Here is a 12,239-nt window from a genome sequence, read left to right on the forward strand (position 1 = left end):
GAAAACAGTATACAATGGGTTATACATTGCTGCTTCAGTGAAATAGTAAGTAAACTTATTTATCTTTACTATAGACCATAATGAATAATTAAAGCCAAAAGCAGCATTCAAAGTAGAAATCAAACACACTGTACCTCAGTATAAAATTCTAAATCACATACACACACACACACACACACACACACACACTTTCTAACCTTTCTAACTTACTCACTCATAGACTTAATCAGTATAAGGATAGCTGCCCATGATCCACAATCAAAAAACTTTGGTAATTTTTCTATTTTTTTCCCTTTAGCTTTATTAGTTGTATCGAGGGATTTCACTGTGACATATTCACACATTTATACTGTATTACAATCAATCTCTGCCCCTCTATTATTCTCCTGCCCTTCCCCTTGACGCTGTTACTTTAATAGATAAAAGTGAAAAATGTCAGTAGAAAGTGAAATAATTTCCCTGACATCACAGAGGTAAAAAGTTGTAGCATCAGTTGACACCAAGACTCTGAAGTTCATGTTTGGCTACCATGGTAGGTATCCCTTCTCATCCCTTGCTTCTGAGTCTATTCCAAATTTTCAGGTGTATTCCTAACCTGGCAAACTAGGATGGACTCTCTATGAATAGGTACTTTGCCAATATCTTTATAACAGTCATACTTACAACTATAAAAAGGGCATCTTACATGTGTTCAACCACCTTATTTACTAGAAACTCTAAGACTGATTACTTAATTTTATAGATGAATGTACAAAAACTGTAAAAAGTTAATTCCTCAAGCACAAATACCTCTGTCAAAACACCAACCTCAGCCAGGCACTGGTGTCTTGTGTAATCCTAGCTACTCAGGAGGCTGAGATCTGAGGATCATGGTTCAAAGCCAGCCCAGGCAGGAAAATCTGTGTGACTTTTATCTCCAATTAACCACCAGAAACCCAGAAGTGGTGCTGTGGCTCAAGAGTGCTAGCCTTGAGCTGAAGCGCTTAGGGATAGTGCCCAAGTAGACAGTTCAAGCCCCACAACAACAACAACAACAACAAAAAAGAAAACCCACCAAGCTCAACCTGGATCAACACTCATGCCCTAGTCCCTTGGTAGACTAGACAGGTTCTGACTGGAATCAGTTCCTTTCCCATACCTACTTATTCTTAATCCTAAGAACAGACCCACTACTCCTACTGTACCATTACCAAGAGCTCCAAATGGGAAAAAATAAAGCAATTCTGTATTTAGAAGGGATGGGAAAGAGAACACCTAAGAACAATAGCTTTTAAATCTCTTCTGAGTGTTTGGTCCCTAACCACAACAAATTCTACATCTATCCTGTATCCAAATTAGAACTTCTTTAGCTGGATGAGGAGGAGGAAAATACTATTTTTAAAAATACAGTTATAGTTATCTGTGGTGGTGGTGGTGGTGGTGGTGGTATTAGGGTGCTAAGAAAGAACTCAGGGCTGTGCACCTGCTGGGCTACATCTCTAGCTCTTCATTTTATTTGAGGCAGAGTACTGCTATATAGTTCAGGCTAACCTAAACTTTCCATGTAGTTAGGACAATCTTGAATGTAGTCCTCCTGCCTCCACCTCCTGAGTACTGCAATTACTGCTATAAGCCACCATGCATGCTGGGAAAAGTACCTTTATGACATGTAATACTCTTCCATGTAGACAACATTCGAGTAACAGTGATACCCACAGTGTAAGAGCTGCTTTGAAGGATAAGTGATCTTATTAGAACCACATCTTGGCACTACGGTATTGGAATATTACATGTATTAACAGTGAGAGAAGGAAGAAGAGAAGAAAAAAAAAAGACCCCAGCACAACTGCTATGAATACAATTAAAAAGTGAAGTAGGCAGACTCAGAGGAGGACTAAAGGTTTATAACAGGAGGCTAGAGTAAAAGGGTAAGTTGACAACATGGTACTGAAGGAAACTGGCTTCAAAAACAAAGAAAAGAAACATTACAAGAGCAAGGCCAGGCTCAAGTCTGGACACAGATTTATTAATTTCCATTGCTATTTAGAAGAGTAATAATTACTTCCATACCAAAATGCTCTTGCCATATTTAGAAGGCAAAATCTAACAGCCTTGTTCCAATACTCTCAACATTTTGCATTATTTTATAAATAATTTTAAGTTCTGGATAATTGGTTGACTGATTAAAATTAATGTCTTTTTTACATTTACTTGGACTATAAATATACTACATATATATATATATACATCATTTAACCAATTCATTTCTTTCCCTTACACTGAACTTCAAGGCCAAATAACTGAATATTCTGTCCTTTTCAAAACAAAATACAATTTGTGATGTTAAAATACTTTATGAAAATTATGACATAAGAGTGCGTGATCAGTTTGTAATTTAACACATGTACTTTAATGTAATAAGCAACTTAAAATTATTTTTTATTTTATTTTGAAAATGTTTAATCATATTTATTTAAAAATTTTAGGGTCAGCTTCCCTTAGGTCCTGGAGGCTAGAATCCTTTAGGATCCTGTAAGATTATGAGATCAAAAATTCTAAAAGGTCCTGTAATTAAAGTAATATTTGATTTAACTCAGCCATCTGTCCTCGCTAAGAAGCCATGTTTTCCTAATCCATAGATTTTCATGAACTAGAAAAATATTTGGTGTTTTATAGGTGATCCTCAAATTTTTATGAAAGAATAGAGAAAGTAAATATAAGATAGAGTCCCTGTTCTCGAAATTTTTTTAAGCTTGAGCTGGCTACCAGTGGCTCATACCTGTAATTTAAGTTACATGGAAGGACTGTGGTTCCCTGACAGCTCAGAACTGTTTGCTAGACTTGCCAGCCCACAGTTGGGTCCAGTAATAAGTACCGGTCATCTCTAGCAATGTGGGAGGATTGCAGTTCCAGGTAAGTCCAATTGGGAAAAGTTTAGAGGTTCCATCTCCCTGAAGGGAGCTGGAAGTGGTGTTGGCCTGTGATTCCAGAGTCAAGGGAGCCAAACATAGGCAGATTGCAGCCAAGGGGTGCAGTGGGTGGGAAGTGAGACCTTATCTTAAAATAACCCAAGGAAATTATAGTCAAGGAAGATGACATAGGCCAGTATGCACGATTATACCAATATGTGAAAACAGCCAGCAGAAATGGACCTTAATAAAGCAGGCTTCAGAACAGCCATTTAACCCAGAAGCAGTAAAAACAGAGAAGAAATTTCAAGAGAAAAAATTAGATAACAATGACAAATAAGAGGCTTTGAAAAAGTGACTAAAACACAATAAAAGGGCCTATTAACAGTTCATCAAAGGTCAAGAAGTCAAACAGAGAGGAATTTAAAAGTAAGCAGCTACTCTTCCTTTTACCTAGCTGTAAGTGAAGTCAAGATACAACCCATGAGATCCTTCAAGATGGGCTGCCAGGGGAGGGTGCAAATCTTTGTTTTGCTTTTCAATATGTTTAGCTGGTGAAGATTTGATCTATCAAGAATAGACTACAGTTAGATACTGATTATTTTTAAAGCACTCCACACATACGCAATTTGGGATTTGATAACAGTCACTCCCCCTTAATATCTATTAAGAGTATTCTACAATATGCTAATCCTAACATACAAGTCAAACAAGTTCTCTAGGAGCTGGCTCTGTAATTATCTTAAAGTTCAGTTATTCTAGTTTTAGTAATTGAGCACTAGGACTAAGAGCTAAGTAACAATTCTGCTTTGTAGCCAGTAGCAAACATTCCGAACAGCCACTCAATAACTACCCTCCCTGTTGGCTAGGTCAAATGGCTTTCACTTGCTACATCTTTCTTACTACCCTCAGATAAAGTACTCTTTGTACTGCTTACTTTAAGTAGGTGAACTATATTGTTATGAGAAAAATCTAAATGTGCGCATCTGTCTTGATTTTTTAAATCCATAAATATGGATAGTACAACATTAATAATAAATAAAACAATGAAATTGTCATTAGTGTTATGAATATACTTAATAGAAAGGTTAAAAAAAATTCCAACCAGTAATTGAAAGCATGTCATTTTAAATGTGGCTACCAGTGTATAATACCTAGTTAGCAATATAATTTTACCTTATTTGGCATTAAAAATTAATTTCTACTCAACACTGGCCAGTATGAAAACCTGTATATAAACCTGTAAATCAGTTGGTATGACACTTTCAAATGCATGTTCTTTACCCTGATATCCATTTCCAGAAATCAAACTAAAAAAAAAGAATCAAACTATATTTAAAACAGTAAGAAAGTGGCTGGGCATCATGGCTTAAGCCTATTACCCTAGCTACTACAGTGCAGATGATCAGGGATTGAGCTTTGAAGCTAGCCCAGGCCTTGTAAAAGTGCAACTCCATCTCAACCAATGGCTAGGTAGTATCATGCTATCTTCCCCAGCAACATAGAGAAACACAAACAGGAGGATCAGAGCCCAGGCCAGCACAAACATGAAGCAAGACTCTACCTTGAAAATAACCAATGTAAAAAGGAGCTGGAGTATGAGCTCCTTACAAAATTGCCAAAATAAATTGTACATTTAAAATTTAAACACAATAAACTACTGGCTTCAGAATTCACATCTATCCTACTAGACTAATAAAATGTTACTACCTTAAATCCAAATAGTAACTAAGGACTAGACATTACTATCTTAAACTCAAGTAACTATTGTTTATACCATCTCATAAATATATACTACTACAATATTTATTAAGTAGTAAATAATTTTTATTCATTATAATTTTTTAAAATACTTCTTAATTCCCATGTAATTTGAGCATTGTCATGAAAAGAATTTCCTTTTTACAGGCCAATCTTCCATGAGTAAGTAAAATCCATTGCACATATTTCCTTCTAAAAATATTATAATCTCTAATTATAGTTATGGTCTACTTTTTGCCCATTTCTTTAAATTAATATAAACAATAATGCTCCTCCACAGTAACACAATAAAGTTACTATAATTTATTAGTAATACAGTACATAAGAAAATCATTAAAGGAAACTAGGTGTGAGAAAGAAAAGAGTCAAGCACATTTCCCCCCCATTTTTTTGGTCCAAGGGTTGAACTCAGGCCCTGTCTCTGAGCTTGTTTTGTTCTACCAGTTGAGCCACAGAGCCATTTCCTGTTTTCTCTGAGTAGTTTATTGGAGAGAAGAGTTTCACAGGTTGGGAATATGGCCTAGTGGTAGAGAGTGCTTGCCTCTTACACATAAAACCCTGGGTTGGATTCCTCAACACCACATATATAGAAAAGGCCCAAGACGGCGCTGTGGCTCAAGTGGTAGAGTGCTAGCCTTAATTGAGCAAAAAAGAAGCTAGGGGCTCAGGCCCTGAGTTCAAGCCCCACAACTGGCAAAAAAAAAAAAAGTATGTGTTTGGGTGGGGATGTGGCTTAGTGGTAGTGTGTTTGCCTAGCATGCATGAAAACCTGGGTTTGATTCTTCAGGACTACATAAAAAGAATAAGTCAGAAGTGGCACTGTGGCTCAAGTGGTAGAGTGCTAGCCTTTGAGCAAAAGCTCAGGGACAGAGCCCAGGCCCTGAGTTCAAGCCCCAGGACTGGCCAAAAAAAGAGTCTCACAGACATTCCTGCCTAGGCTGGCTTCAAACTGCAATCCTCTGATCTCAGTCTCCTGAGTCACTAGGATTGCAGTGGTGAGCCACCAGTGCCCAACTCAAGCACATTTTTAAATGTCAAATTTATAAATATGTGGTTTTAGGAAGAGTACTTTAACATTTTTTAAAGAGACAAAAACATCAGATCATTACATTCCTTCCGGATAACTTACCCCCTTCCCTAAAAAAAGGGGGGGGGGGGTAGGTTTAAGATTTCACAATAGGGGCTGGGGATATAGCCTAGTGGCAAGAGTGCCTGCCTCGGATACACGAGGCCCTAGGTTCAATTCCCCAGCACCACATATACAGAAAACGGCCAGAAGCGGCGCTGTGGCTCAAGTGGCAGAGTGCTAGCCTTGAGCGGGAAGAAGCCAGGGACAGTGCTCAGGCCCTGAGTCCAAGGCCCAGGACTGGCCAAAAAAAAAAAAAAAAAGATTTCACAATAGCCCAGAGCATTGGGTGGTTTCATGCCTGTAATCTTAGCTACTCTAGAGGCTGAAATCTGAGGATCACAGTTCAAAGCCCACTTAGGCAGGAAAGTCTATATGAATCTTATGTCCAGAAAAGCCAAAAGTAGAGCTCTAGGTCAAGTGGTAGATAGAGCTCTAGTCTTGGGAAGGGAGGGGGTAATTGGGGCAGTTGCCCAGGCTTTGAGTCCAAACACAAGGAGCAGAACACCAAAAAAAGAAAGAAAAAAAGTACAGCACAACACAGTGGTGCATGCCTACAATCCCAACTATTAAAGAGGTATAAGCAAGAGGATTTCTTGTGCCCAAGCGTTTGAAGCCAGCTCAGACACTTTCACAAGACCCTGTCTCAATAATGAGTAAATTGTTTAAAATTAACCTTTAGTGTAAATACTTAAATACAATGGAATCAGTGACACTCTTAAATAAAGCAAGAAGGCACTAAAGATAACATCCTAAAAAATGTATTTGTATAAAATACAACAGCATTCACTGTAGTTATATGAGCCACTATTTTCTTAAATTTATACAGGGCTGATTAGCAGTTTAAAACTTAGACAAAAATTCCATTTTAGTGAGAAACTATCTCTTACCTACTACCATAAGTGTGAATTCAAACCCTCTTTTCACTGATTTTCTATATACTTGATTTGGGAGATTGGCAAATCCCACATAGCCTTCAAGGTTCTTCTGTTGCTAAGAAATAGAAAGAGAAACAAGTATCAATAATACTATTCTGTCCCCCTTTCAAGTTCCCTTCATTAACCTATTTTTAGAAAAGCATGAAACTATTATTTATAGCAAGTCAGATCACTTTCATATTGTTACCAATAAAATTGATATTAGGTGCTTACAGAATGGACAAATAGGGCATAAGTTAACTTATAATGTTACATTATTAAAACCCGAGAACAAAGTAAATATTTTTTAAAAAAACTGTCTCACAGAAAAGATTTCAATTGACAATAAGTTAGTAAAAAGAGTCTAATAAACTAAAATAACCAAAGAGAAACAACCAAAACAAACAAACAAACAAACCAAGTCCCCTGTAATTTTTATTAGGGATCCTTTTTAATCATTATCTTATTGATTAGTTACCACTGGTCAAAGTTTCTTGAATTTGTCTTGATTCATAAAATGCAATCAAAATGTTGAGCTTCAAGTAACTTTTTTTGTTTTTGTTGTTTTTTTTTTTTTGGCCAGTCCTGGACCTTGGACTCAGGGCCTGAGCACTGTCCCTGGCTTCTTTTTGCTCAAGGCTAGTACTCTGCCACTTGAGCTACAGCACCACTTCTGGCCATTTTCTGCATATGTGGTGCTGGGGAATTGAACCCAGGGCCTCATGTATATAAGACAAGCACTCTTGCCACTAGGCCATATCCCCAGCCCCTTCAAGTAACTTTTTCATAAATCCTTGAAGGCTCTTATGATCAGTGTCAATCAGCAAACAGTATCTTGCAAGCTGCTCTGTCAGGTCCAGTTATATCATTTTAAGGTTTCACATGGTGCTTGCTATATGGATTTTTGATTCCTTGACAACCTCCCCAATTGTTCTATGAGTAACTGAAAAATGAAATTCTAAGTTGGGATTGTAACTAAATCTGATTTTTAACTTATCCATTGGTAAGAAATACTGTTTCTAGCTCAGACCATGAGTAGAGTCTGAATGATTAATTTTACCTGAGAAGTAGATCTTATTCCTCATTAAAATATAGTGGCAAAATATTCCTCATGGGTATACATAAAAAATTTCTACATTTGAAATTCTTTTTTTATTATAAAATCAATTCACCACATTTGGATTTAGCAAAAACAGAAGTCTACATTCATCACTAGTACCACATATGTAGATAATCTATTCATAATCATCCTTTTTATTCATTTAAACTAATTTTAAGCCAAATGTTGATAACCCTAGTTATGCAGTTAATTAGAAGAACTAATTTTAAACCAAATTAGGAGACTAAACATAATATAGTATTAAAGTCAAATATGTGTATGTATGTATATATACATATATATAGCTTAACATTTCATTGCTTAATATTCATCCAATTGTAAGTTAAATTTAACTTAGACTAAAAACAGTGTCTATATGTGGTATACTTACAGCTACTTTGTAAAGGATAAATTTCCATCATTCCAGTGTTCCAGATTCCAATAGAACAATTCACAGAGGAATAGTAAAAGAGGAATTCCAAGAATTGTAATGATACAGGAGTGGCAAATCCATTGGAACATAACAAAAGACAGAAAAATGAAAGTTACTTACATGTAACTCAACAAATTAAGACCTAAAACAAATAAGCTGGCAACAGACTAGTTTATATGTGTTGAAATCCATTTTCAGCAGCATTCCTGACAAAATGTTACAACAAAAGATTGCCTCTTTCTAGAAAGGCTAACCACTATCCCTTATCCCTGAAGTCTTAAAAGTAAATAGTGAAGACGTACAAGAATAAAATTTCAGGATAGTACATTACAAATTCCATATAATTTTGTTTTGTCACTAATAAGACTGCCCAGATCAGAAAAACATGTTTTTTAGTTAAAAACCTTTTCCCAATGAACTAATAAAGCACACAGAGGAAAAGAGACCTCAGTAAAACAAATTTGTAAGTTGCATTGAAATAAGGAGGTTAGGTCTGGCCAGGGCCATCTTGGGCACACGGTGAACTGTAGCATCTAGCATCTTGTCTTGATGGGTGTGCCTGAATTCCTAGAGGAGGGGAAGTCCCACCTCCAGGTGATAGGTGTTCCTGAATCACTGGAGACAGGGTAGGCACTGGGCCTATAGGTCCCTGAACCTGTCAGTCCAGTGTTTGGGACTTGTAGTTTCCTGTGACCCTGCCACCTGCCCTGATCTATTTAGGGTCAAAACATCTCAGGCACCATAATTATGCCATGACACATGTCTCCATGTTCTTTGTGTCCTGTGTCCCATGTCCTGGGCTCCTCTCTAGTTACCATGGCACCCCAAGTCAGCTCTCCATTGGAGCTGCATTGGTTTGCTGGTATTGTTTTTGTTCTTTCTTTCCTCTCTGGCCTGGGTATTTGAGGGCTGCAGGCCTTTGTAACAACTGGCTGCCTGCAGACTGCTAATGCTCTTTATTAATAAAGACTCCAAGATACGATCCTCCAATTATGTGGCTTCTCTGATCATTTATCTTACAATAGCATCACAACTTGTCCCAAACAATTTGAGGTAGTTAAGGTATTACCTGGTTTGTTTTTTTAAGTTAGGAACTTAACAAGTGAAAGTCCAGTTTTAGAGCCAGTTACTTAACAATTCATTTTTCCCATGGCAAAACTCTCCAATGACTTACTTTCTATTGCCCTCAAAAGAAAAATTCAAAGTGCTAATAATGGCCAACAGTGGACTCAATTGTGATTGCCTTTCAGACATCACCTGAGAAGTGCCTATGATTTTCTACTTACTGGACTGTACCTCAGACCAACTATCAATCTCTAGGAATGGGACCTCTCCATTAGTATTTTTAAAGCCCATCAGATAGGTCAATGAGCACTAAAAGCTGAGCAACATTAGTAAAATGCCTTAAAGTAGGATCTTGCTCTACTGTTAATTCTAGCCTCCTCTCCTGCTACTCCTTCTTGCTTATATTTCTGCCAGCCACTGCATTCCTAATTATGCCACAAAAACACCAGGATGCTTTCACTTCCTGATTTTTGCACTTCTTGCTTTTCCCATCTAGAACAGATTATCATCATTATTCAAATGTTATCTTCACAGAGAAATGTGCCTGTCCACCCATTTAAAATGTTTCCACACCTCTCCCAGAACTTGGGTGACTAGGGTGCTAGCTGTCTCTCCTTAGCTTTTTTTTGTTCTTAGTAGAGCTTGCTTGACTCAGCTGTCCCTGAATTCTTTTTCTCAACACTAGCACTCTACCACTTTGAGCCATGGTGCCACTTTGGTTTTCTGTCACTTTCCTACCTGAGCTGGCAATGAACTGTGATCCTCAGATCTCAGCCTCCTGAATAGCTACAATTACAGGCATGAGCCAACAGCACCTGGCTCTCCTTAACTCTGATCACTACTTTACATACATTTTATTTTAATTGGGAGTCCATCCACTCCCAACTTGCCTTCAACTAGAATTGTAAGCTCCACCAATGTAGAGGTAAATGAATTCATATAATGTGGCATTAAAAAAAAGATGAAGCCATCTGGGAGAGTTGAAAAACTTCAGAAAATATGGTGTTTTTCATTTGCAACTATTAGAAATCCACCAGAGAAAAGAGATAGTAGAAATATCTAAGGCCAACACAATGGAAAAGGAAATGGAAGGACTTGGAAAAAATTATACTAAGTGAAGTAAGACAGACCCAAAGAACACATGGACTCTATGATTTCCCTCATAGGGAATAAGTAGTACAGGTTTAGGCTAGTCATAGCAGAAGATCACAATAACCCAATGGCTATGCCCTTATGCACACATAAGATGAAATGAACTCCATGTTATGAAAATAATTTTATATCATTGTTGTAATTATTTTCAACATGCCATGTGAAACCAGAGCTTCTTTTTTTGTTTCTCTTGTATTCCCTTCCTGTGGTTGTACTCCTGCTATGAACAAGAAATGTACTCATTGCCTTATGTATGAAACTGTAACCCCTCTATACATCACTTTGACAATAAATAAGTAAATATTTAAAAAAAAAAAAAAAGAATTATCTCAGGCCAGCCAGCAATCTCAGCTTAGTCCTTTAGCTGCTCTGGAGGACAGCAGTTAAAAAGTCAGCCCCATGCAGAAAAATTGCTGAGACTTTATCTCTAATTAAACAGCAAAATGCCAGATTGGAGACAAGGTATCAGCTATAAGCAAGTAAGCCAAGAGAAAGCTCAAGGCCCTGAGTTCCATTCGAGTACAGGCAACAAACAAAAAGTACCAGAAAGTCTGCTCCTGTGTATATTCACTGCCTTATCCTCAATACAGTCTTTGACTTGGCTCATACAGCTGGAAATAAATAAAAATACTGAGTTTGTTAGTTTCCCATATGACTGATTTCCCAGAAAGCATTCCTGGCAAAAGATGGGCCCTAAGCTGGAGATAAACTTGTTACTTCCAGGAAGAAAAAAGAAGGCATGTGATATATAGCATAAGGAAATCATAGACAAATGGGACGAGGAACAGGAAAGGAGGTCAGGGAAGCAGGCAGAGGTCAGATCATATGAGACTAAGCCAAAGTACAAAGTTTGGATGTTATTTTAGGCATGATGGGAAACCACTGGAGAGTTTTTCACAGGCAAGTGACCTGATTAGTGTTTTAAAGATAGCTCTCACTGCCAAGTGAAGGAGTGGAAGGAAACTAATAAGGAGGCTATTTGCAATGGTACAGAAAAGAGGGTATTAACAGTAGGAAGCAATGAGACTAAAAGGATTCAAAGTATGTAATCATTTAAAATGAAAAAAGATAGCAAGGTTAAATACCTCTTGCATTTTGGGCTTGATTAGCTCAATGGCTAGTAACTGATCTTAGGGAAACAGGGAGCAGTAGGGGAGGAAAAGATCTTGTACTGAGAGCCAGCTTTGATACATAGTTGGATATTTCTACTATATATTCAAGAAGAAATACATTCAATACCTTATGTATGAAACTGTAACCCCTCTGTACATCACCTTGACAATGAAAATAAATTTAAAGAGAAAAAAAAGAAATGTTTGGGAGGCAACGCTAGAAATTCTAGTGTTGGATGGTGATGGAAACACCATTGGCGTAATCTGCACTGTAGTACCAGCAAGGGATTGGATTTCCAAAGAAAGATTTTAGGTTTTGTTATTTTAAAAGGGGAAAAGGTCCCCAGGCAGTACTTTGGAATACTAAAACACTGACAGTTTAGGCAGAAAAACATCAGTCAGTAAGGGAGAAAGAAAATAAAAACCATCTATAGGAATGAGTTCACTTGACTTAAGAAGATGAGGTTGATTTAGAATAGATGTTTTGGCATATAATTATTACAACATTCTAAATTATTTAAAACAGCCTTTCAGTTGTTCTTCACAGGATTGATTTTCCAGGAGAGAACCATGTGATATCCATCTCTATTATCCTAGCAAAAGTGTTTGTGGAAACACAATATCCAAAACAGGTGAATATCTTACTGTTATTCAAGACAAGTTTCTAATGTCCAAAAACAAATGAC

At 37.2% G+C, this 12,239-nt stretch overlaps 1 protein-coding gene and 1 long non-coding RNA gene across 6 annotated transcripts in view; both read right to left on the reverse strand.

Moving 5' to 3' along the window:
• Positions 1–12,239, reverse strand: part of Septin7 (septin 7) — a 55,004-nt gene that overhangs the window by 25,918 nt on the left and 16,847 nt on the right. For 2 of the 5 annotated variants that reach the window (XM_048339474.1, XM_048339473.1), the window contains exon 3: positions 6,666–6,768. In XM_048339474.1, the coding sequence (XP_048195431.1) occupies positions 6,666–6,768 (103 nt within the window). Of the gene's footprint in view, positions 1–6,665; positions 6,769–8,182; positions 8,199–12,239 lie in introns of those variants that run through there. The other 3 variants (XM_048339475.1, XM_048339476.1, XM_048339477.1) reach the window with 2 other exon arrangements.
• LOC125346712 lies at positions 7,147–7,802 on the reverse strand. The gene is made up of 2 exons (XR_007210012.1): positions 7,473–7,802; positions 7,147–7,238 (listed from the first exon to the last, which is right to left on the reverse strand). It is a non-coding gene; the product is annotated as an uncharacterized LOC125346712 (long non-coding RNA).

Source organism: Perognathus longimembris, chromosome 2 (genome assembly GCF_023159225.1).
Source record: "Perognathus longimembris pacificus isolate PPM17 chromosome 2, ASM2315922v1, whole genome shotgun sequence".
In the NCBI taxonomy this organism is placed as follows: Eukaryota; Metazoa; Chordata; class Mammalia; order Rodentia; family Heteromyidae; genus Perognathus; species Perognathus longimembris.